This window comes from Odontomachus brunneus, unplaced genomic scaffold, assembly GCF_010583005.1.
Source record: "Odontomachus brunneus isolate Ranch 3 - 2012 unplaced genomic scaffold, Obru_v1 Obru_scaffold_011, whole genome shotgun sequence".
In the NCBI taxonomy this organism is placed as follows: domain Eukaryota; kingdom Metazoa; phylum Arthropoda; class Insecta; order Hymenoptera; family Formicidae; genus Odontomachus; species Odontomachus brunneus.
This window is the reverse complement of record NW_022639461.1, coordinates 3,216,524-3,240,357: the sequence shown is the minus strand read 5'-3', so window position 1 is coordinate 3,240,357 and position 23,834 is coordinate 3,216,524. Positions and strand designations below refer to the sequence as shown.

The 23,834-nt window shown below is 37.1% G+C and overlaps 4 protein-coding genes and 1 long non-coding RNA gene across 12 annotated transcripts; 2 read left to right on the top strand and 3 right to left on the bottom strand.

Annotated features, from left to right (window-relative positions):
- Window positions 1–112: 112 nt before the first annotated feature.
- LOC116840755 (GATOR complex protein WDR24) lies at window positions 113–4,730 on the bottom strand. Of its 3 annotated transcripts, XM_032807904.1 has the most exons (13): window positions 4,496–4,730; window positions 4,277–4,384; window positions 3,914–4,030; window positions 3,448–3,670; window positions 2,950–3,163; window positions 2,586–2,834; window positions 2,349–2,509; window positions 2,067–2,250; window positions 1,835–1,991; window positions 1,639–1,765; window positions 963–1,464; window positions 606–767; window positions 350–478 (listed from the first exon to the last, which is right to left on the bottom strand). In XM_032807904.1, the coding sequence occupies exons 2-13, from the start codon at window positions 4,371–4,373 to the stop codon at window positions 350–352; spliced, it is 2,322 nt and encodes a 773-aa protein (XP_032663795.1). In that variant the 5' UTR covers window positions 4,374–4,384; window positions 4,496–4,730. The 3 variants fall into 3 exon arrangements, with proteins under 3 accessions (XP_032663794.1, XP_032663796.1, XP_032663795.1); XM_032807903.1 differs by lacking the exon at window positions 4,496–4,730 and having other exon boundaries at window positions 113–478; window positions 4,277–4,373; XM_032807905.1 differs by having other exon boundaries at window positions 115–478; window positions 2,367–2,509; window positions 4,277–4,730.
- Window positions 4,731–4,915: 185 nt separating this feature from the next.
- Window positions 4,916–10,535, top strand: LOC116840753 (dnaJ homolog subfamily C member 16). The gene is made up of 12 exons (XM_032807892.1): window positions 4,916–5,414; window positions 5,513–5,579; window positions 5,665–5,858; window positions 6,175–6,455; window positions 6,528–6,718; window positions 6,889–7,223; window positions 7,302–7,605; window positions 7,768–7,916; window positions 8,191–8,400; window positions 8,547–8,769; window positions 8,850–8,948; window positions 9,088–10,535. Exons 1-12 carry the CDS (start codon window positions 5,164–5,166, stop codon window positions 9,211–9,213), a joined length of 2,430 nt encoding a protein of 809 aa, XP_032663783.1. The 5' UTR covers window positions 4,916–5,163; the 3' UTR covers window positions 9,214–10,535.
- Window positions 10,536–11,054: 519 nt separating this feature from the next.
- LOC116840752 (sorting nexin-25-like) lies at window positions 11,055–15,081 on the bottom strand. 2 transcript variants are annotated; one of them, XM_032807890.1, is made up of 11 exons: window positions 14,809–15,081; window positions 14,327–14,637; window positions 14,076–14,245; window positions 13,604–13,998; window positions 13,113–13,536; window positions 12,719–13,023; window positions 12,389–12,643; window positions 12,178–12,311; window positions 11,875–12,114; window positions 11,241–11,523; window positions 11,055–11,154 (listed from the first exon to the last, which is right to left on the bottom strand). In XM_032807890.1, exons 1-11 carry the CDS (start codon window positions 15,040–15,042, stop codon window positions 11,101–11,103), a joined length of 2,805 nt encoding a protein of 934 aa, XP_032663781.1. In that variant the 5' UTR covers window positions 15,043–15,081; the 3' UTR covers window positions 11,055–11,100. The 2 variants fall into 2 exon arrangements, with proteins under 2 accessions (XP_032663781.1, XP_032663780.1); XM_032807889.1 differs by having other exon boundaries at window positions 11,064–11,523.
- A 67-nt stretch (window positions 15,082–15,148) lies between these two features.
- LOC116840757 (lipase 3-like) lies at window positions 15,149–21,849 on the top strand. 5 transcript variants are annotated; one of them, XM_032807911.1, is made up of 11 exons: window positions 15,349–15,408; window positions 16,519–16,620; window positions 16,952–17,053; window positions 17,261–17,690; window positions 18,084–18,288; window positions 18,387–18,501; window positions 18,811–19,054; window positions 19,121–19,279; window positions 19,381–19,465; window positions 19,643–19,788; window positions 19,926–20,078. In XM_032807911.1, the coding sequence occupies exons 4-11, from the start codon at window positions 17,535–17,537 to the stop codon at window positions 20,076–20,078; spliced, it is 1,263 nt and encodes a 420-aa protein (XP_032663802.1). In that variant the 5' UTR covers window positions 15,349–15,408; window positions 16,519–16,620; window positions 16,952–17,053; window positions 17,261–17,534. The 5 variants fall into 5 exon arrangements, with proteins under 5 accessions (XP_032663799.1, XP_032663802.1, XP_032663801.1 ...); XM_032807910.1 differs by having other exon boundaries at window positions 16,952–17,071; XM_032807908.1 differs by lacking the exon at window positions 15,349–15,408 and adding an exon at window positions 15,149–15,294 and having other exon boundaries at window positions 16,952–17,690.
- On the bottom strand, window positions 18,172–18,854 carry LOC116840760. Its single transcript, XR_004377406.1, has 3 exons — window positions 18,635–18,854; window positions 18,392–18,505; window positions 18,172–18,304 (listed from the first exon to the last, which is right to left on the bottom strand). It is a non-coding gene; the product is annotated as an uncharacterized LOC116840760 (long non-coding RNA).
- Window positions 21,850–23,834: the final 1,985 nt, after the last annotated feature.

The following is a 23,834-nucleotide window of genomic DNA, read 5'->3' as shown; positions in this document are numbered from 1 at the left end:
TTTTGCAAACCAAACCAGCAAGTCAAACAGTTGAGATTGATATGATATAAATATTGATATTATATAAATATAATTTGATATGGTATATGATAAACACGATTTTCTTGTACAATAGTTTTATACTATGTATAATTAAAAAAATGAGTGATATATAAATCATTAAAATACATTAAATTAATTAGTATCACTTATGGATATAAACTCATTTTTTTACACATTCTTTAAGCTGTCTGTCGTTATTTATATCAGTCTGTTGAGCAACATAAGTCGCGCTTCCGTCATTTCTCTCCTGGCTCATATTTATTTGCATTTTTATTTACAATCGTCTAGTTTTAACCAGATATCCATTTCACGTATATTCACATGTGTGTCCGCAACCTGTTGGGCATTGCCGATTACAGTTGAACCATTCGCTCATATGATTTATATGACCTCCGTGTGTGCATCCTTGACACCATACATATATTCCACGTACCACCTGTAATAAAAAGTATAATAAAATGATTTTACTTTAAAATAATCTTACAAGTATATAATAATGAGACTTATGCGTAAGCGCGAGTCTTAAAAAAATAGAAAACTTTTAACGTTCTAAATTACCACACCTGATGACAGACGGAACAGAGAGCGTGCTCAGATGTGTGGCAACGATCACACAACCACGCGGATCGTTGCAACGGCTTAGTGCACGCTAAACAGCACGTATGTATCAGAGTTGACTGTTGATTGATTTGCGATATGGAAGGAATCCACGCTAATTGTATGATCTGCGAACAGATAAAAATTCTCTACTAATTTACTATTTAGAAGTAACACTTTTCATTTAAATATCCCGTATTGCGCAATAATAAAAGATTTTAAATAATTTCTTTTCCACGCAACGTTGTGAGACATGATAAAAGGGAAAGAGAGAGAAATATATTATCTATTAAAACAACATTGCATATCTATCGCGAACAAACCTGTGTAGCTACATGCCAGAGCTTGAACCTGCAGAGCATGTCTAAGTATTCCATTAACCAGTGTTCTTGTGTAGCTATCTCAATGTTTAAGTCTTTTCTCTTTTCTCCTAAAGCAATGAGGACTGATGCCGACGTCTGCACGTCCCTTATGTCCGCGTGATGATTCAATGCTTCCACAATCAAACGCGTAGGATCCCAAGACAATGGCTTAGGTATAGCCGACACTACCAGCTGACACGGTTGATCCTCGACCACAACGGAAGCTGAGTCTTCGTTGAGGTCAGAAGGATGATTGGGAAACTGTTCTGGTGGTGGAGACGGATCCTTTATTTCGTGCCGTAAAGGAAAAGCTTCCTTGGATAACGCCCAATCGTCGTCGTTATCTATCATGTCTCTTATAAAACCACTGTTGTATTCTAGAGTCATGGGTTCAAGTTCGCTTTCTCCAAAGATGAAGTCACCTTTCGACAGTCCCGTGTGACTAGCAAGCGGTCTCCTGTAACTATATCGATCAATTTATCATTAACACAATAACGAATTATTTTTTACAAATTAGTGTCGAGTATATAATTATACGTAATTGTACTATTCAACTGCGATATAAACCATTATATTGTGATGTACGCAATATCAAATATAATAGAATTTTTAGGAATAACAGATATTTTAATAGTACTTCGGCAAGACAGGATCTGCGAAATTTTGATTATCTGGCGTTTCGTCCGTCTCTGTCTCATCCTCACCGCCACTAGTAGCACCAGCTTGGTTTTCCCCTTGAAGAGACTTCACGTCACTTTCGTTGCCTAACGAAATTAACGATTTAAACGGCTGAACAAAACAATATATTGGTACGTTGATGATGATGTGCTTACCTGCGTTTGATTGTTCCATACCGGAATTTTTTGTGATTTGTGCCAAATTCGAAGTACTAGCGATATCTTCCTTCGGAACCGCTGGTGGTGTTTTTAAGATGGAACCATTAAGGGGATTTGCATATAAAGTCTTTATAATATTCCATACTCTACTAAGCTATAATTAAAATACAAAGTTGATACATATTTTTACATGTAGATGAAGATATACGAGAAAACACAAATATCTTACGTCATGTCTGCCACTGTTGCTCGCGACGGTTGCGTTGTGATCACAGATTTCGTCTAACCTTCCAGAAAGCAGATAGCCTTCCGCGAATGTTTTGAACCACATTGGCTTATGCAACGAATTTACACTAAATCTATGCATTATACTTGAAGCCATGCAAAAGGTATCATTAGTTGTAGGTGTTTTCCTGCAAGACATTTAAGATGCAGAAATTTCAAGAATATCTCTATAAATTCGCACAATCGCCATCGTATCATGACTTTTTTATACGATACCGATATTCACCTCATTATATTACTTAACTGTTTTGCAGGAGTTGTTACGTTTACGTTCATCTTGCAAGCGTAAACAATGTCACCGTTCGGATTCAATGCAATACCTTGCGGATTCGCTTTACTGGCTGGTCTCGTGGAGTCTTCGAATACATGATGATATAGCGTGCAATCCTGCGACGACACGGAGGTGAAACAAACACACTGCATATTAAACGCGATGGAAAAGAAAAACAATTGACAGTATTACTCTGCTGGTGGACAAAAAAGATTGCGAGCTGCCTCTCCATGCTACACCCGTCGGAATATCCTTATGCTCGTTAAAACTCGCGAATGGGATATACGGTCTTCGTATGTCCCACACATTTATACTGCAATCGACTACTAGAGCGCAACTAGCTATATGATATTTCTTTTGCGGCCTCCATTTTATGCGTCCTACTGATGCAATTGTGTGTATAGTATAATCACAACTTGGTTTAGCCGATAAATCCCAAACCTGTAAAATTCCAAAGATATATATATATATATATATATATATATATATATATATATATATATATATATTGTAGTGACATTTCCAAAAACAATATACACAAATGTAAAAAAAGTACTTTAATTGTTTTGTCCCTAGATGCCGTAGCGAGCCAGATAGATTCAGGATGCCAATCGCAAGCGAATATCGGGCCGCTGTGTGCGGTAAAATGCTGAAAATAACGATCAGGCCTTCTCATGTCCCACTGTTGCACATGACCATTCTCAGAAACTGCTGCAAACATATGCAATTGGTGTGGACAAAATTGAACATCCCTCACGGATTCTGTATTACTAGAAACAAACATATAGATATAATAAGAAATTAATTAAAATATAAAATAACAATATTATTATTTTCCTTTATTATATTTATTTATTATATTTATTTTTTATTATATTTATTATATTATATTCCTTATATTTATTTTTATAGTGGAAATTGTTTCAAGCTTATAAGCTGAATCAAATTTTCCTTACTGCTTTTTAGTGCTAAATATGTCCTTGAAACAAATACCACCAATAATAAATCAAACTATGTGCATCACCATATATAAGACCACTTAGCTTATTTTTACCTTAGAAATGTTTTAACAGCTTCCTTTGTTCGTAAGTCAAAACATTTCATAGTACCATCTTGCGAGCCAGATATCAATATCATAGGTTCTGTTGTGTGAAAGCTTACTTTATTCACAGTTCTTTTGTGATCCATAAATACATGCTCTTGTTTCGACCGGGACGGTCTATTCAGATTCCATACAACAACAGCTCCGTTAGTAGCTGCAGTTGCCAAAATATGATCTAGAAATTGATATAACATTATAATATAATTTAATATAAAGTAAACATATTAATATAATTGAATAATATCTAAGCATAATTATCCATAGCACAACTAGAACAAATATATTTGTAAAGGTTTGGCATATAAGTTATACACTAGATTTATTTAATTATACCTTATATATATATATATTTAAAATACTATATATATTCTTGTGATATATTAATAACTATTTCAACTGAAATAAATTGTTTGATTACCATCAATAAGATTCCACGCAACATCATTGCAAGAAAAATTAAGATTTAAGTTCTTTCCAACTCGAAGATTGCAGGTCTCCTCAAATCTATCTTCCAATAATGTAAGTATTTTGAAAACTGCAACATCATTGAAATACATAGTTCTTAGATATAATATAATAATTAAAAAACACAGTATAATTGTAAATGTAATTTTATATCATAGAATAGTTATAATAAAACTTTCTGTAGTGATGTTTTAACTTTTTCTCTCAACAACAATCTATTATACGATAATTATTAAAAATTATGCAACACTATATAATAATCTTTGTATATTTCTCTTAACTCCAAAACAATATATCATTATAAAAAATAACGAACCATTGCGACCGGCTATCACAACTTGGCTATTATCTTTATTAAGAGCTAAGGCATTCGCAGGTCCTTCTTGAGTGATGCATACAGTTTTAGACGTCATGTCGCGTTCGTCTAAATAATTCAATATTTACTTGTCATCACAATGCTATCTCATAGTAACGATAATAAGGGAATTAATGAACACACAGGCCCATGCAACTTTCGACTAGACAAAACACACACTTTTCTTTCTCTCATCAGGATATGACAGCACATCAGATAGAGATGGATAGTGTATGACCGATAAATCGATGATCGATTTTTTCTTTCGTTCGTTTTTTCTTTTTTTAAAGGATCGATTATCTTTTCGATACTTTCAAATTCGGTCAATCAGCGTGTCACCAAAAGAGATTCTCACATTTTTCAATAATATATAATTCATCAATGCAACTATTTTCGTCCTCATTCTCTCGTGTAGTCCGCGCATGATTGGTCGGATTTCTCCGTGCATACACAGCGCACGCGACCATGCACTATGCAGACCCGTTCCGACAATAATTGGCTGCGACTTGCGCGGGTTTGCATGAGAGCGCTCGCTGTCAACGGCTGCGTCTGTAAACCGGCCGTGAAGATTTCGCCATCGCTCGACCAGCCGAGGTCCGTATGTGTGTCTAATTTGACAACATGGTGACCCAGGAATGTTGATGTGAGACCGCCGACGTGCTCAACGCCCCACGCGACGACACGAGTGGACGATGATCCGCGCGAAATATGTCTGCTAACTCCGGCTGCGTGACCGAGAGGTAGCCTGAACGAACGACCAGCCGCGATACATTGTACGGGATCACGGTTTAGCGCATAGTGCAGAGAGACGGGGTACAGCCCCGTGGATTACCACTGCGTCACGGATAATGTTATTGATTGATTTTTTAATGACTCACGCGTCGACGAACACACGATCCGGCGACGTTACGAAGAGTAATATCTCGCCATTGATGAGGTACGCTTTCCTGCTGCTCCTCTGCCTCCTCCTCATTATCCAGCTGACACCGTCGGTCGTCGCAGTCGATTCTCTGGGTGATCCTTATAAAATACTGGGCGTATCGAAACATGCGTCCCTGCAGGATATCCGAAAGGCATACAAGCATCTCGTTAAGGAATGGTAAGTATTAGCATTTTTGTCTATCCAAAATTGAGATCCAAAATTAAGCTATGTTTTCCTGGATATGAAGTGTCTCATAAACAATGCATCTTTCTCAGGCATCCGGACAAGACAGATCATCCTATGGCTGAGGATAAATTCGTAGAGATAACTAAAGCTTACGAGGTAGATTTCGTTCTGTTTAAAACGACACTATAGATCAGAGACAGTATTGCGTGAATATTGTTTGTCATTGTGTTGAATTTTTCAGCTTCTGACAGATCCAGAAAGAAGGAGAAAGTTTGATAATTTTGGGATAACAGAAGAAGGAACTGTGAGGCAAAGAAGAGACAGTAATCACTACAATGTTCTCGATCCATTGGAAGAATTATTCTCTGGTAATTTCCAATTCCATTATCAGAAAAGAGATATCACGCTGTTCCATAAGATGAGCATCACATATCGGTATGTATCTTTTATTTGTAATTTGTTGTTATTTAAATAACAGTTCTAATTATGGGTCATTTAAAATTAGTGTAACTTTTATTTATTTACATGAATTTATTAATCAAACATTAAAATGAACTATTAATATCAATACAAATATCAACAAATATCTTAGTTTTAAAGCAAAATTATTATACTTTAAGTTTTGATTTTTAATTTAAAAAGAGATATAAAAAATATTTTTATGTGAGTCCCAATTATGAGACTTGATTGAGATAATTACTTTAATTGAGATCATTACCTTACATCTCTAATTTATATTTTTAAATCACAGGTCGTACGAAAATGTGATAATACCAAAAACTTATCGTATGCCATACTTGATTTTATTTTATTCTGATTGGTGTTTCGCGTGTCTACAAGTGGAACCTACTTGGCGACGATTGATCGACGAATTGGAGCCTCTAGGCTTCGGTTTGGTCACTGTACACACTAAGAAAGAGCCCACTTTGGCAAGGAGACTTGGCATTCACTCGCTTCCATGTCTCGTTGTTACCGTAGAGGGGCGACCTAGCATCTACAAAGAATCGTTGTTTAGCATTCAGAAAGTTATCGGTGCGTTGTTGAGCAATCGTTGTTGAGAAATACTAGCTTTGATTCCGAGCTGATGGACATGTTTGTTTGCAGAATTTGTACGAAGTAGGCTACCATATAAATTAATAAGTACTGTTAGCAGCGCTAACGTGGAAAATTTCTTGTCGGGTTGGACGGACAATCGAATTCGCGCTTTGATATTCGAAAAGAGAGACTTCATTCGATTGCGATATCTGCTTACGTCTTTCTACCACAGAGATCGAGTAGCGTTTGGTTTTGTCCAGGTAAGCGTTCTGTAACAAATAACGTCAAGATCATTTAGAGTTATTCTTCTCGTTAAGAGCTAGTCTCCTGTCGCGGTGAAAGATGATTTATGATGTCGTAAATCAAATTCTCTCAAAATCGTAACTTTCGATTGATGAGCTTTAATTGTAATATTCGTTATTATTGATAGATCGGTATACCTGAGACCGAGGATATTACGTCGAAATACAAAATCTCAGGGGAACTGGACACTCTACTGCTGTTCAATGAGAACTCTGAGAAGCCTATGGCGTCCGTTAGTATGAAAGATATTTCCAGCGAGACGATGCATAACGTTATCGCCAACAATAAGTTTCTCGTTTTGCCAAGGCTTTCGAATCAAGCCATGTTGGACTCTATATGCCCACCTGAATGGCTGAAGCCGCAGAAGCGCTTGTGCGCCGTTTTAATATCACAACAAAACAGTCCACTTCACGATATGGCTAGGCATAAGTTTAGACAAGCGGCGTTAGAGTCTACTTACAGGTAGCGTCTACAGACCATAATTGAACTTCTCACGCTTTCTGCCGATCATCTTATTTACTGGTAATTTGTACTTTGCAGCACCGAACGCGTGAGATACGCATACGTGTTTAAAGACACGCAGCCCGAGTTTGTGTCGGCGCTGTCAGCCGGCGAAGGTAGCCCGCTGGAACCTTTGTTACACATCGTCATTATCTGGAGACGAGACGCCAATCACTTGAAGTACGAATGGCTGCCCGACGGATGGGTCGACGCTGCGCAAGACGAGCGTATATGGAACGAGACACGTAGACATTTAGAAAAGATGATACAGAGGTTGTTACGCGCTACCGAAGCTTTACCGTATGCCGCAGTCATAGGGGAATTAGCGGACGAGCACGCACAGGTACATCCCATAATAATCTCTCTGTAACAGAATCTAGATTAGATCAGGATATAACTTATATTTCATTTTTAAGATCTTAATTTGTAAGAGCTGATATTACTATTTCAACTATTTCAACTGCGTTATATATTATTATATTTATGTTTTGTTATCTTTCTTCAGGGTACTGTAGACAGATTAATAGGGAGGGCATTATTAGCGGTAGATTATATATCCGATAATCTGACGAAAGAGCAGATTTTACCTTTGATATCGGTACTAGCGACTCTCCTGCTAATCGGAGCAGCAGGGTACGGAATGTCATACCTAGCGTGAGTAAAATAGAACTGCGAAATTATGTGGTATACCTTTCAATATGATTTCAGCATTGCGGTACTAACCAATTTTCACGGCCAAATGCATTAATAGATCGATATATACGTATGCCGATAAATATGCGATTATTAATTCCTTGAGCATGTACACTATCCATGCACCTTCATATAATCGATTTGTTGTGAAAGTAAAATTTTGTATATTATATTATTTTATCGAAGACTATATATGCGTACGTATTTTTATGTGTTTTTTTTTTTTGTTATTCAGCAAGCTTGAAGAAGTGAGCGTTCAGCCTGCCCGAAAGGACAAGTTATCTTCGCCACAGCCGCAGCTTCGGATACACGAGTTACGCGCGGAGAAATACAACGGTTTAGTCCGACTTTTAAAGCCTGGATGCCGAACTATCATTCTGCTGATTGACGGTCAGAGTCGTTTAAAGTTATTGCCAGTTTTCCACAAAGCTGTGTGGCCTTATAGGTATGCTGCATCACTGAATGCAATAATTCTTTCACATTATAATTAGTATCCACAAATTACACGCAGCAATAATCGCATAACAAGTACACGATTAAATTAACACTAATGAAGAATGTGTCACGGGATGAACAACGTTGCACTTGCAGGAAGAATAAGACGCTTATGTTCGCACATATGTCACTAGAGAAGGGTCTCGATTGGTACAAGAAACTTTTATCTCTCACTTTATTCGATTACAAGGAACTGAACATAAATGCCAAGAATTGCGTGGGAACGGTGTTGTCCTTAAATGGCCATCGGAAATACTTCTGCATGTATCACGCTAAGCTTCCTGAGTGCACATCAATTACGAAGAGTAAAAGTTCTAAGGTATGTATTGGAATATCTTAAGGAAGAGGGACTTTTTAATCTGAAAATATAATATATGCGTTATTGTGCTACGTATGTAGCGTTTAGCAACGATGACCAAGCAACTCACTCAGGACGCGGAAGCCGGTGCTTTTATCGGTTTTGACAGTTCTAACGAGTCCGACATGTCTCAGGATGAGGTAAACAATATAGTGACAAGTTGTTGAGAATTTCTGTGCGATTTTTCGCGACATTCATTAACGATATTGCGTCGCGTAAAATTAATTGTTATAATTAATATCTGCTAATTGTGTGCGTGTTGCGATATTTTTTTCACAGAGTGGAAACAACGTTTTATATCACGAAAACCTTTTGGACGGATTACCGATGTGGCTCGACAAACTGTTCGAGGGATTAACACAACGTTATCACATAAATTATTGGCCCGAGTTCACTGCCAAGTAAAGGAACGAAGAAGGAGAGGATACTATCTTCAATTGTTTTCTTTTTCTTCTTCTTTTCTCTCTTTTCTTTTCTTTTCTTGAGGCGTATACACCATTAGATGATGAGGAACAAGAAGGTTTGCGTAGTCAGCAAAATACTATTGCCATTGAGACATACTGTGATTCGAACGAACAAATGCGCACGGCTCTCTGTATAAAGACAAAGCATATTCATTATTTGTTAAGTACTATTTACAAATCTATGTTTACAGTTCCTTGCATTTTAACAATTATTTTAGATTGGATCTTTAAGTATCATTAAAGTACGCTGTAAAAGATTACATAGCAAAAGGGGAAGAGAGAGAGGGGGGGGGGTGGAGGGCCACCACCATTGGCGCTCGATTAACTCCGGACATAGAGATCAATGTTTTCTGTATACTATACTTCGTCCGTTCCTATTATAACTCGAATACTCTTTCTATTCCTCGAAATATCGCTTGTAACTATCTAGTCAACGTTACTAAGAACTTAGCAGTATTTATATTGCACAGTACAAGTAATAGATTGTTTATATTTCCGTAGATAGTAATCTACAGATCGATTCACGCGATCCTCGACATACATGAATACGTTCGAATTCCTCACGACACATACAATACCAATCGCTATTTTTCATGTTGTGAAAAAGAGAAAGGAAGAAATGTGTATAAGTTTGCATTAATATGTTTATACCTTAAAGATGCGTATCTCTGTCGCTTGTTCCGCACTCCGTTCATATCCGATGTCCCCTTTGTATCGAACATGTTTCTCGGATCCATATATCAGTAGCATATAAGACTTCACGAGAGTCCTCACATAATTTATACCTTATCATATTTTATAGTTACCGTAAAATCGATATTCAAAACGTATACGTTCAACGTAACAAACGTATACGTGCTTGTGAAAAGGTGTACCACACACGGTTGATTTTATCGGGATTTTACGTTCGTCCATTATTTTTAATCGTTACGCTTTCATCAATCTCATTAGCTTGTGACATTATTTAAATAATACACACTTATCCGGCCAAATTCTTTTCTTTTAGCAAACTCGCTCTCGCAGCTATTTATTCTCCTTAACGGAATCGAATACGTATTTCTCCGCAAAGCGACAGATATAGGTACCTCGTGTTACTTATATAAGGTATATTCCTGCTACGAGAGGCTATTAGAAAGTATTAAAGTGTATTATAGAAACATATGAGATATCATAATGCTGTTGAAACTGCAAGTTACGCGCGCCAGCTCAATTGTTTATACTTTATATCCTTATATGACAATTAAAACTGACAAAATAAACACATGGAGTTGTAACATTTCTACCCTAACGTCAATCTCGTGTGTTAGCACACTGTATCTTCGTCCAGCTCTTTTAGTACGAAGATTATTAGATTTACACTGAAATAGACGCGTTGCGGTCAATTCTAAATACGATAATGTAAAATTCGTAAATATCAATTTTGCGGTAACTATAAAACATTTCAACGCTATTACCAGATCTCTCCGAGGACATTGTACGTAATAGTGGATTTTGAATTAGTTTTACGAGATGTGTGATACGATATAAATATACATTTGTTATGTCCCGCAAAGAGACGTTTCGATTGCGTATGAAAAAACAAAAGAAAATATATCTAGGATTGTTGAATAAAGCGTTGTAGTTTATCGTACATTTCCCACGTTCGCACGTGCATACACATACACGTATCTCTCAATGTGGGTCGCATAGCCGTCGAGCACTTGCTCTCTCGGATATGTTATCCGCTGCGTTTGGAGTAATCATAGAATAAGATCCTTTGGTAAGGAAGTGAACGGGATTGTACTCATTGTATATCACATTGATTTATTTGTTTATTTGTTAAGGAACATTATTTGCGCTGCAGTTCCGGAAATACTTCGTACATCAATACTTCAAATATGTCCTACAAAAGAGAAGAAGGATAAGAATGAAAGAAGGAGAAAAAATCGACACGAAATCAGAGACACCGCTCGCGAACCAGCTACTTACGTAAAATAATTGTTTGTTCAGGTTCACGTTTTGCAGGGAGTCGAAAACCTTGGTCGCACCGCGCTGTGCGCTCTGCGCCCCCACTAGATTCGTCAGTACTTCAGGTACATTGTTAAGAAATTGCCGGCGTGCTTCGCCTCGTGTCTTCAGCTTCTCCTCGTCGGTGCGAAGAACGGTCTCGGACACGAGCTGACCATTCGGCCACCACGACTTAGTGAACAGTTGTATGTAATAATGAAGCATCGGCTCGGAGAACACCCACGCGACGGTATCTCTGATTTGTCTGCGCGATCAGTGTTAATATTAACATTAATGATATAAACATATATTATTGATGTCAGTATTATCATTATCCATATGTGTATTAATGTTGACATTAAATTAATGATATTACTTTGCAAACTATCTATTAATAACACAACAAAGTATCTTCATGAAAAAAAAGAATTGTTTTGTATAAAATTGAAATAAAACATTAGACTCTCTCTTCTTTGTAAATGCATCTATTTCTAGAAAAATATAACGCACACTTAAAAAATATCAAAGGATTTAAAGTTCAGTTTTTTATTATCTAAATGTATAGGATATTTAAAAGTCTGCAGATGAGCGAAGTTTGTCTTTTATTGTACTTTACCTATTTATGGTCCGTCCGTAGGTGATCTGCACAAAAGTAATCAGAGATCGTCTGAGCCAACGAAATACCCCTCTCAAGTCGAAAACTTCTCCTAGAAGCGTATACAAAGGTTCCGCTATCGCATCCTTGCTAGCGTTTAGATAATTGTCCGTAGCGGCACGGCCGGTTTCGCTATCGTCCAGCAACAACGAATAATCCTCTTCGTCCTCTTTGTCACGTGCCTCGTTATTACCGACAGACCTGTCGTAGAAATTCACGGAGTTAACGAGATTGCTATCGCGCGAGAGAGAAAATGTGACCTACGTTTTGAATAACGTAGACAGAGAGAAGCGAGATTTCTTAGGAGACGGCGCCACGGCTTTCAAGTGCTCCGAGCTTGGGCTGAGGAAGGCATACAATGCTTCACTCTGATTAAGTCTTTCGTCCTCCAGAACAAACTGCAAGAATTAAACGAAATAGTGAGAACTCGGGGTGAGAAATTTAAGAATTATAATTAAGAAGGAGTCTTTTTTACATTTAAATATTTTTGTATTTGCATTTTCGCTTTGTCAAGAGTGCTCTTATCAGATTTCCCGAAGAACTTCAAAGGCTGCGAGGGAAGGTCCAAGTTTTTCACGTTAGAGCACAACTGACGCAATTTTCTGTGGAGATCTTGAAAGTCTTGCAATTTCCTCAACACCACCCACCCGCTGGATATGCTCTCATCGTTGTCTTCCTCTGCCATGTGGACAACCAGTACAAATTGCGGAGGATCCCCGTTATCGGGCATCTACCCAACGATAACGAGCCATCAAGTTTTTCGTATGAGCACTAGAGAATAACTGAGAGAATAATATTAAATTACCTCTGTGCTTTGCACGTCAGCTCTCCAATGACCCAAGTGCTCGGCCCACATTTCCGTGTGAGTTAGATGCGCCTCCAGTTGCCGCTTCTCGCCTTGCAGCCACTCGACTTCTTTCGCCAATATACTTAGCACCTTGCTCTCGGGCTTGAGAGAAGACTTGAGCGCCTGTAAAGCTTGCATCTTGTTGTTTAACTTTTCCTGCAGTTGATCCAGTTTACTACGAGCATAATTCGACCGTTCGCCGACGAGCAAAGGTGAAGATTCTGACAGAGCACCATCGACCATTCCACGATCCTCAACTAAATCTGTATGAGAAAATATACGAGAGAAGATTAATAACATGTCATTTATAACAAGAACATTCACACGTCGTCGACAATAGAAGCGAACTGACCTTCCGCTCTCTCGTTGAGTAACGCCTCCTGCATGTTTTTGTACTGCTCACTAACGAGAAATGACGGATAATATTTCTCTTGAAGCGTCTTTACAACGCCGTCTTGAACCTCATAAAATACAGCGGGTCCCTTATCGCCCAGAAGAAAAGACTCCATCCGTTTTCGGACGTTCTTGTCTACCTTGATTTCAGCAGTGGGTGACCTGATATATGTGTAAAAGATCTCTGCCCCTAACTGATGCCAATTGGATCTGTCCGCAGTGCGTAATTCCTGCACCGCCGCCCAATAGCCGATCAGCCCTTGACTAGCGACCTGTTCCAAAAACTGAGATAGATATCGGCGACCGGTCACGTTATCCAGAATCGCCTGTAACGGAAGTATCCTGCTTTCCGAAATCTCCGTGGCGTCACAAATCTCGGTATCCTGGAATATATCATTGTGAAATATAGTTCTCATCATGATCCGCGCGATAGACATGTTCATATGTAACCTGACGAGGATATCCGTCCCATCCCAATGTCTGCATGTGACATTCGCACGTGTTCTTAGCATATGTCAGTTGGCTGATATACCTCTTCAACTTTCTCGCTTGCACGGCGTCGGATTTTCCGAACGCGTTATTCTCAGAATCCAAACCTTGAGCACGTTTGACGTTCTGTATCGTGGTAGCCTGCATGATCTCGGTAACGATATTGTATCTGATATGTTTGAGAACCTCCAAATCTTTCGAGGCCTTTATCATACGAATGAAGTCTTCGAAGGACTCCGCGTATTCGTACGTTTTTCTATGCATCGCTTCGGTGAGCTGCTGCTGATCGATATACGCCAGAATCTTCTGATTGATATAGTCGGGATCCGTAATTAAGTCTATTGCTGGCTTCAGTACTAAAATGGAAAGAGACAAATACAATATTCCTAAAATGGACGATTATTTATTCACGATAAGATGACAATATACTAACTTTTGCACGTAAGAACCTCCCTCAGGAGGAACTTTATGGGAGATAAAGAATAACTGCGTGGTAACAAAAATAGAATATAAAGCTCACTAATTTTCCTTAAATACTCCAACTCAGCAACAGGTGACATTAGATGCGCTGATAAAATAAATACAGGATCCTCTCCTTCCGATCTGAGTGCAACAAACGAGTTGAATATCTTGGCTCATCTCCTTTCTTGAAAAGTCTTCCGAATCAGTAACATGAGAACTTACGAAGCTGCTTGAGCTATCCTGATCTTCTCAAAGTGAAAAGTAAGTTTGTTCACTATATTACAAACAACTAATTTCGTGTGATCAACACGCGATAAGCGATCGTGGAGACTCTGTATCGCGCCCCACACATCTTGCTTCATATTATCTATCAGCTGGTCCGAGCCAAAAGCCAGATCGCTCAACCAAGAGCCGACAAAGTCCTGAAAAATTAAATCCAGCAGGTTCTGCAGAGCACCATCCACCAAACGAGTGAAAACTACAGGATAGCGCATGTGCTTTCTAGCGGTGGCTAATTTTGGCTCGTATCCTTTCTAAAAGATCAATGTATGATTAGGAACTAATTAAGAAAGATTACTTATCTCAACTTATTACACAACAAACACTCAACATCATTATCGATTGTGAGAGCGCGAGCTCGCTGTCATATATTAAATAATATTATCAATGCCAGAAAATCTTATCAATTCTACATTGGTTCTTACCATCAGCATGTTATGGAAAGTATCTAACTCTGCGATAGTTCTAACAGAACCAGAGCCAGTTTGATGCTTGGGCGATAAAGCTATGTTGATCAATATCATAATCAACGGGCCAACGAGAAAGCAGGAACAAGTCAGCACAACGTAGAGATAACAACATTGGACATAACTCCAGTCCATAACAATAGCCATACTTATAACAGTCAATATAACACAAGCGACAACAGAGGAAATCATTGTTTCTCTTTGGTATGACGGTAACACGGCGAGCAATAATTACTTGTATCAGCGGTAACGCGTATCCTCGACAATACTTTTGATTCTCGCCGGATTAATAATATAAAACAATACTGACAAGTGCGTCGCCATTTTTAAATACCGCCCCTAATGTCTGCGCTCTGCAGCCACTTTAAATGGCGAAAACACCGCTATCTCATGGCGAAACTGTGCAACCGAAGCGAATATTCTACTTATTGATCGAGGATAATGGTAAATTGTTTTGCGCCAATGAATGTCGGGTTGCCGCGGAAGGCTCGTCGAGGTCAAGATTATAGCGTAGATTTCAAGATTACGTCTACGCGGATTGTTTACGTATTTTTTCACGTAATGTATATACACAGTCGTTTTACATGTATGACGATGTAAACTATATAGAATATTGCAAATTATATTCAAATACACAAAAAAGAAGCAACTATAAATTAAGAGACAGTTACCCCCTTATAGAAATATCATACTAAGAATCATTGATAATTACTTATTATCCAGTATTTTTAATATTGAAAATAAGTAATTATCAATGATTCTTAGTATGATATTTCTATAAGGGTCGTACCTGTTTCAAATATTGATTATAAATGTAACGTTTAAGAGAAAAAACAAATTGCATAAAATTTTCATTTTATGTGACAGACTGATAAATTAACTTTTTGTAGGTAAGAAAAATATAGCCAGAGAATTTTTTGTGGACTCTAACTCGTTTAGATAACGGCGTTCATAAATTTATATCAGGATTAAATAAAAATTAAAATATATAATTTTAAAATAAAAATATAATTTTTTAAATTAATTTTTGAGCAAGCTATACGTTCTCTAAACGACACACGTAAATTACTTATCGTCTACATAGATAACTCACACAGCACGTGATATATATAATATCACAGTAATATTTCAATAATATTTCTGCGATATTACAATATTACGGAAATATTACTGTGATATTATATAATATTGTGTGCTGTGTGGGAATATTTCATATATGATTTACGTTGTTTACGTAGATGCAGAGTATTATACGTAAAAACTCTGATCAAGTTTCATTTCATTAACATTATAATTAATGTTTAATCTCCTTTTCATTCGTCATGAATCTTACGCAATTGATTTCTAGTCAAACTCTGATCACCTTCTCTCTTTTTATTAATTTATAATCTATCAGTCCCTTCTAATTTATAGCTTCTTTATGAAAGAATACAGTAAGATTATCGAAACGATTTTTGAATATAATACGCTATTCGTTTGAATATATTTTATCAACGAGACTCTGAAATAGACAAACGACAAACGGTGCAGAAACGAAATTAGTACGAGGTATTGCGATTTCTACAATCAGGCGTTGCTCAATCTGAGATTGAACACGAACGAGCGCACGAGCGATACCTGTAATCTTAACGACAAAATAATGAACCTATTTCCCTAATTTCTTTCAAGGGTATGTACGCGAGAAGTTGACGAAATCGACCTTGTTGTATTATATACAATGGCCTAGTTGTAGCAGTCGCTTTCGCAACGCATGCCAAAGATAAGATAACGGTAAAACTACAAAATTAGTTTCCAAATTGTGCAAGCATTAAATTCCTCTCGTATTTTATAACTGCATAATAATAAACAAATTGATTTAATTACATTTTATTATATTTTCGAAATATAAAATAGTGACAAAAAAATTCTTTATCGTTATAAGTGTTATCTGTCATTGTTCTCTATTATTCCAAATGATAATATATGTTAATGTCACAAAGTGTTCTTACATTTTCTGATTAATTCAACAAATCTATAAGTTTTAACATTCTTAACATTTTAACTTTGTTCTTACGAAATTAATCTTTGTATTAATTTAACGAATTTTGGATTATTTTTTCAGTATTCTGGACTAAAGTTGGTAGCGATTCCTCAAGCAATTACAAACCAATCAACATTAACTATCAATACATAACGTCAATGTTATAATTTCTCACTCAACAATGTAAATGCGATATAACACGTGCGTTATGCAATAGTTACATCCCATATAGCACAAATCTCTAAAAGACTTCTTAAAGAATTTCAAAAGTGTTCTAGAGGACTTAAGAACTCTTTTGAAACTCTTTAAGAAGTCTTTTAGAGATTTGTGCTATATGGGACTGTTCAGTGGAAAATTGGAACATATATATTGATGTAATGTTACTGTTAGTTGGTATTTACCCGGTACACATTACGCACTTGTGATAAGAGAGACTGCGAGTCTTGTCCGCACTTAAATCTTAAAGTGCCGAAGATAGCAAGCAGAAGAACAGCATTCATTCATTTCCACGATGTGTAATCGCACGAAGCATCTGACACCGCTCCATCATTGCCATTCTCCATGGCGGTTATTTCTGCGTTAAGGATCAAGGATACAGACCTAGCAAGCAGAGAACGTAAATTCACATTATCGTGTAAACTCGCGACGATGCATATATATATAAATGCACATGAGTGAAATTTTCGATTCTCTGTCGCTGAAGAACATCACGATGTTGTCGACACGACGACGAATTTTCGTAATAATCACTCTGCGCTGCTTCTCGTTAGCGATCGCGTTTAGTAAAGCCGACGATAATCCTGATATTTCACTCACAACAGTAAGTTGTCACGTTCTCAACTTTCTATTCTGTCGTCCGAATTATCCAGTTAAATTACATAAGTAATAGGCAATAAGAATGTCAATTAAACCAGCTTATCTAATGTGTTTTAACTTATCCTCTTTTTTACGTTTACATTGTCTCGAAATTGAAACGCAACAACAACCCTTGGAACAAATGTGAAAGATATTCGATGCGAGAATAATATTGATACCTTATTTTTGTGAATAAAATAGATTTGACACGTTTCTAATTCAACTCTGTCACGTTGCACTTCAAATAATCTCATTGACATTTCACGTACAGTTCCTGCGGAGAACGCACGTTACATTGAATAAAATGAAATGGAAAAAAAATATATTAATGGAAATGTAATTTTTATACGCTGGATAGCCCGAATTGGTGACGAAGTACAAATATCCTTTGGAGATTCATGATGTCCTTACGGCGGATGGATACATTTTGCAATTGCATCGTATACCGCGTCCCCGAAATGACAACAAAGCGAATTCTAGGATAAAAGCGCCGATACTTTTGATGCACGGTATGGGAGGAAGCTCCGCCGGTTGGGTCCTTATGGGTCCCGGCAAGTCTTTAGGTACGCTTATATAGGTCTGCCAAGTAAATTGTTATGATAATGCATATTAGTTATTATTATCGCTTAGACAAGATAATGTAATGAAGAATTATTTCTAGCATACGTATTAGCTGACGCTGGTTACGACGTGTGGCTTGGAAATAACAGAGGCAACATTTATTCCAAAAATCACACCTCGCTGTCGCCGTCAGATCGAACTTTCTGGAACTTTAGGTAGCTGGAATTTCAAAAATGTATAAATTTTGATTACACTTAATCAAATGAAAATTTTCAAAACACCTACTATAATCCCGCATAACATATCGTCATATTTGTCATATATGATAAATATGAGTTATAGAATTACCGTTGAGTTAGATACAGCATTCGTATTGCGACAGATATTTAGCTCTCTCAAAAGAATCTGAAATTTAACAATTGATTAAAGAAAATTTTATAAAAACTTAAATTCGACTAAAATTGAGCTAATAAAAACGCGAGGTTTTTGCACCTTCTTTACATTGATTCTGTCGTGTGTTTCAGTTATCACGAGTTTGGCATCTACGATCTTCCGGCGATTATCGATTACATCTCCAACACAACAAGACACGAGAGAATCCTCTACGTCGGCCACTCGGAGGGTACCACGCAATTTTGGGTGATGGCATCGGAGAAACCCGAATACAACTCGAAGATCATCCTAATGATCGCACTGGCTCCCGCGGCTTTCACCGCCAACATCCGCGGGCCGATCACTAAACTCGCTAAGTTGACGTATCTTGGCGTGGTAAGTTGTCGCTCAAATATCCCAAGACCTGTTAAGTTTCTCACGACAATCGCTTGTGTTTTGCAGTGGATTGGCGAGACTTTCGGCTATCCCGAATTTGGTTCTCGGTCCGACTGGGGAAAATTCGTGTCGAATTTATTCTGCCAGAACGCGGCGCCCACGCAATTCATCTGCAGCAACCTCCTGTTCTTGATAGCGGGATTTAGTCGGGAGGAGTTAAATACGGTAAGATAAAAAGGAGACATCTTATATGTTTTCATTTTTGTTTTCGACCTCACACCTCGCTTTTATTTACATTTTTAATCAACCTTTGTTTTCTTCAATAGGAAAACTTGACGGTAATTATAGGCCATGTGCCAGCTGGTGCTTCCTGGAAACAGTTCGTTCATTATGGACAAGGATATATTAATGGTAATGTAATAGTTTATATAAATGTAGGATAAAGCATAAGTTGCGGAGTTTAATACGTGTTACTTCACAAATATAAGTCTAACAAACCGAATAAATTATTGCACACTCATAAAATGATAGATTACGTAAGAATAAAACTTAAGATGACGCGTTTAAGAAGCTTCAAAATTCTTTCAGGACATTTTAGTCAATACGACTACGGCAATGACGAGAAAAATCTGCAAGAGTACAATTCAACGACACCACCGGATTATCAATTGGAGAAAATTACAACACCGATCGCTCTCTTCAGCAGCGACAACGATTGGCTAGCAACTACAAAAGTACGTGCAAATTAAGAGAAATTATTTCTTGGAAATTAAATTTCCTGTTTTGAGTAAAAGCAATGTAAAATTGATCGCATCGATATTCTAATTATACATTAATCCTAGTTGCAAGAATAATTAAATCGTTCTTTAAGGACGTGGAACTTCTGGCTGCGAGGCTCAACAGTGTCGTGCTGCACTACAAAATCCCCATGAACAACTTTAATCACTACGACTTCATATGGGGCAAGTCTTCCTTGCAGATGGTGTCCCGACCTATTCTGCAACTGTTGGCCCAATATCAATAGCGGAGTCGTTGCTGAGAGTAAAGAGACCGCCAACGACAGAGTTTTACTGAGAGAGATACAATAAAAACGTATAACGAATCGGTCTAATTTATTGTTATTATTAGTGTCATTAATACGTTGCGTTTACATATGTATATATGTATAGTCTGTACTTGTCTAATCCATTCGCCGCGTCGGACGTAGCACTATCGAAGAAATCCGCATCGCAAAGTAACTTCGATTAGTGTGTCTCGACGTAATAACCGCCGTTCTCTATATATACATTTATACAAACTCTGTTTAGTCAATCAATCCATGACTGCAATTTCTCGCACGATGCATCGGACCAGCCTATAATTATAAACTTATACCTTTTCTCTCTCTTTCTCTCTAATCGCACTTGAGCAACGCCCGTAAAAGATCATCCGCTCTCGTAAAACGTCGTGCCGATGAGCTGCGGTACGCTCATCCTGGAAGAAATGGACGTTTCGCCCGATCGCGGCTGACGCTTGAAGCGATTAATCCTGATTTCTTTCGCGTGCTCCGCATTTTTAACGTGATTAGAGTTATATACGTGGTAGTCTATGTAAACTTACACCTTAATCGTTTAGTATATCTCGTTAAAGTTACCCATGCGGGAATATGAATGAGCTAGCTTACGAACAGTTTTACCATCATGTGCGATTTGCGGTTGATTATCGTATATGCCGCATAAACTTTGAAATTTTCTTGCAATTATTGGCGGTTTTGTCCAATGTGAACGTATTGCAAAGACAGTTAAATGACAATTAAATGCAAGTTGGCTAACTTAATTACTCAATTTTAACGCGTTTCTTTGTTTTAATTTGCGGTATTTTTCAGACCGAAGACTATATTAATAGTAAATCAATCGCACAGATTCTCGAAATTGCTCGTCGAGCTGGCTGCACATAATGTATAACAATGTACATAGTTTTATATCGCATGATATGTATTAGTTTATGTTAGAATAGGTCGGATGGAAATTGTCGGGAAACTTCCCGCGCGATTTACGTGAAAATTTATGAATCGTCCTCGATTACAGTGAAATTGCATTTATCGAAACAAATGGAATCTCACCGTAGCCGTATGCATCGCCTACGCATGTATACCGGTGAAAAATTGCGCACAAACTATAATCGATATTTTATTTGAGCTCACGCGTTGGCCACTCGAGGTTACCACCCAAAACGATCTATCTTCGCAGTAAAAACATCTCAATCTCCTAATTAGTTTTCATAAAATTCGACGATACATAAATCTCGGACAACGAATTTATCGATAATATTAGTGTAACTATAAAATGTATCTCGATAGTATAATCACGCTATTCTAACGTATTTCAATATTACAACAATCATAATTTCATATTTTTATTTTAACGGGATAATATATCGCGATATAGGAGAACTTGCGAACAAGACTACGTAGCAGCGGATACAGTAGAATTAAAGCTAAAATGTACCTCTTCCACCACCACGCGATCAGGCGAAATTGTCATATCTCCGATAAAAACAATCAGATGTAGATTATGACAGTAAAAAAGAGCAAAGGACAGATATTTTAAATCTTTTTACATTGACTATATTCTAATTTTTTAGATTTCTTAAACACAGATGTTGCTGTTATAAAGCAAAGATTTATAAGTAAATTAGAGGTGCCAGTTAATGTAAAGCTTAAATTCTTGAAAGAGAAAGTAGAAAGCAAATATTACAGCACATCATAGTGATACACACAAACATTACATCATAGTAATTTTATTAAAAAAAAAAAATAGGAGAATATGATTTTGTATTTGATAAGAATGCATTGAATTTAAAAAGAATTGCGCGTGATCACTTTGAGCAACTCTAAACATGTACGAGCATTAAACAGAACGAAATCACCTTTGTGGTGGAGCGAGAGGTAACTGACGAAAATTCCTTTGCACGTAGGGATTATTTTATTTGTAACACTTCAAGGAACAGAATCACATCTCTTCGTGTCACTGAGATTATCGTTGGCTACTGTTGTAACCGTTCGCACGATATAGGATGTATTCGAGAAGCAATAATTCCTGTTGAGAGAACGCAAGTCTTATAAAAATATTATCAACGGCATATGTATAATAACGTATCGATACAATTTCAAATATGCAATCATCCGGTAATAATATTATGAGGCCATCGTTAACACGTCGACAACATACGCGTAACATTTTGTCATCACGGATGAAGAAAGGAGTCCGATTGGTACTCGTTAATTTCGCGAAAAACGAGAGATATCCCATTAATTGCATCAACTCTTTCAGACTTTTCTCCTTGAATTCTCGGTAAAGACAAAATGTGCACCTCATTAATTTATATCTCATTTAGATCATGTAACAAATCCTAAAGTATAAGCGTCCCTTTTGCTTTTTTGATATCTTGTACTCTATAACAATTAAAAATGCAATCCCACTCGTCAGTTATCTATAAATATTATATATATATTTTTTTTTATTAATAATTGTCTTACTGTAGCACGTGTATGTGTGTGTATATATATATATATGTCTTGTCAACGTTGAAAACAGTCTGAAAACGTTAAAAACAGTCTCACAATATATATAGCCAATTTATAGATAGAAATAATATGCTAGAAACTTAACATTTCCTTCAATGAAATTACGCGCGTTGAAAATATTGAAGCAATATTGCAATTGTTATTGCAATATAAGATGTGTGTATTGCGATTAATGTGAAATATGAACTGATCAACATGTAACAATACTGTATGTATGAAAAAAGTAAGAAAAATATGAGCATGGAAAATTTATTACAAAGAAGACGGATTACGATCAACGTAAGTTCACATAATCATACGATAGATTAATCGAACATTCAAGAGTGCTGTGTGTGTATGTGTGAAATTATATTGTACTATAATGTCACTATCGGCTTTTACAGTAATTAATATATTACAGATACCTACAATTCCGATATTTTTTCTCTTAAACTCTCGTTATACGCCAGGGATACGCGCGTCATCCATACCGCCGAATATCTTTTGACACTATATATATATATATATATATATATATATGTATGTACATGCATAAATATATAATACATACACACATTGTGTACACACAGCGGGACGTTCTAAGAGAATAACTAATTGTCGCGTTTACGTTTTATTGAACGGCGAGAGGAGGAAATTCTGAACTTAAATTTCGGATAATAAATCGAGATAAACCGTTTGCGAATCGTACTCTACGAACACAAGGAAGTTTTACATCTTCGATCATTATCTCGGATGCCCGGTGTGTACACTTAAATCCGGCAATCGGGCTGATAAACGTCAGACGAGAACGAGACGAAAAGCGAGCTTGCAATTCCAGTTGAAAATGTTCGCGCGAATTAAATCACGTGGAAAAATACATCTGCGTGGCGTTCAGCAACAAAAATCTCTGACGTTAATCAGTAATACGTTCTCAATGTTCATTCTTAGTCGCAACGCGCACGTTCGGTCTCTCCTTTATTTACGCGCGTGATCAAAAAGATCGCACATACCGGGAAGGTATGTAGATGATTGACTCTTATGCTACTTTCCTATGTTTATATCTCATACATTATCCGCTCTTGCGCGGACCTAATAATTTATTTCCTTACTTTCGGAACATATCCGGGATATCTGAGGCTCGGATATATAATGCAGACAACGGAAAGTCACATAATATTGACGACGTAGAAGATACGAAATACATATTAAATTAAATGACTACATGCTTTTTTTCAG

Coding starts and splice junctions, on each gene's coding strand:
- LOC116840755 (XM_032807904.1), bottom strand. CDS start 4,373: ATGACGTCTAAAACTGTATGCATCACTCAAGAAGGACCTGCGAATGCC. Junction 2,510..2,585: donor CTTTTTTGTCCACCAGCAGA/GTAATACTGTCA, acceptor GTGTCGTCGCAG/GATTGCACGCTATATCATCA. Junction 479..605: donor TCTGTTCCGTCTGTCATCAG/GTGTGGTAATTT, acceptor TTTTTATTACAG/GTGGTACGTGGAATATATGT.
- LOC116840753 (XM_032807892.1), top strand. CDS start 5,164: ATGTTATTGATTGATTTTTTAATGACTCACGCGTCGACGAACACACGA. Junction 8,401..8,546: donor AAAGCTGTGTGGCCTTATAG/GTATGCTGCATC, acceptor TTGCACTTGCAG/GAAGAATAAGACGCTTATGT. Junction 8,770..8,849: donor CGAAGAGTAAAAGTTCTAAG/GTATGTATTGGA, acceptor CTACGTATGTAG/CGTTTAGCAACGATGACCAA.
- LOC116840752 (XM_032807889.1), bottom strand. CDS start 15,042: ATGATTTCCTCTGTTGTCGCTTGTGTTATATTGACTGTTATAAGTATG. Junction 12,115..12,177: donor CTGTCTACGTTATTCAAAAC/GTAGGTCACATT, acceptor TTTCTACGACAG/GTCTGTCGGTAATAACGAGG. Junction 11,524..11,874: donor TACGGACGGACCATAAATAG/GTAAAGTACAAT, acceptor CTGATCGCGCAG/ACAAATCAGAGATACCGTCG.
- LOC116840757 (XM_032807912.1), top strand. CDS start 17,535: ATGCACATGAGTGAAATTTTCGATTCTCTGTCGCTGAAGAACATCACG. Junction 17,691..18,083: donor CTGATATTTCACTCACAACA/GTAAGTTGTCAC, acceptor TACGCTGGATAG/CCCGAATTGGTGACGAAGTA. Junction 19,789..19,925: donor ATTGGCTAGCAACTACAAAA/GTACGTGCAAAT, acceptor TCGTTCTTTAAG/GACGTGGAACTTCTGGCTGC.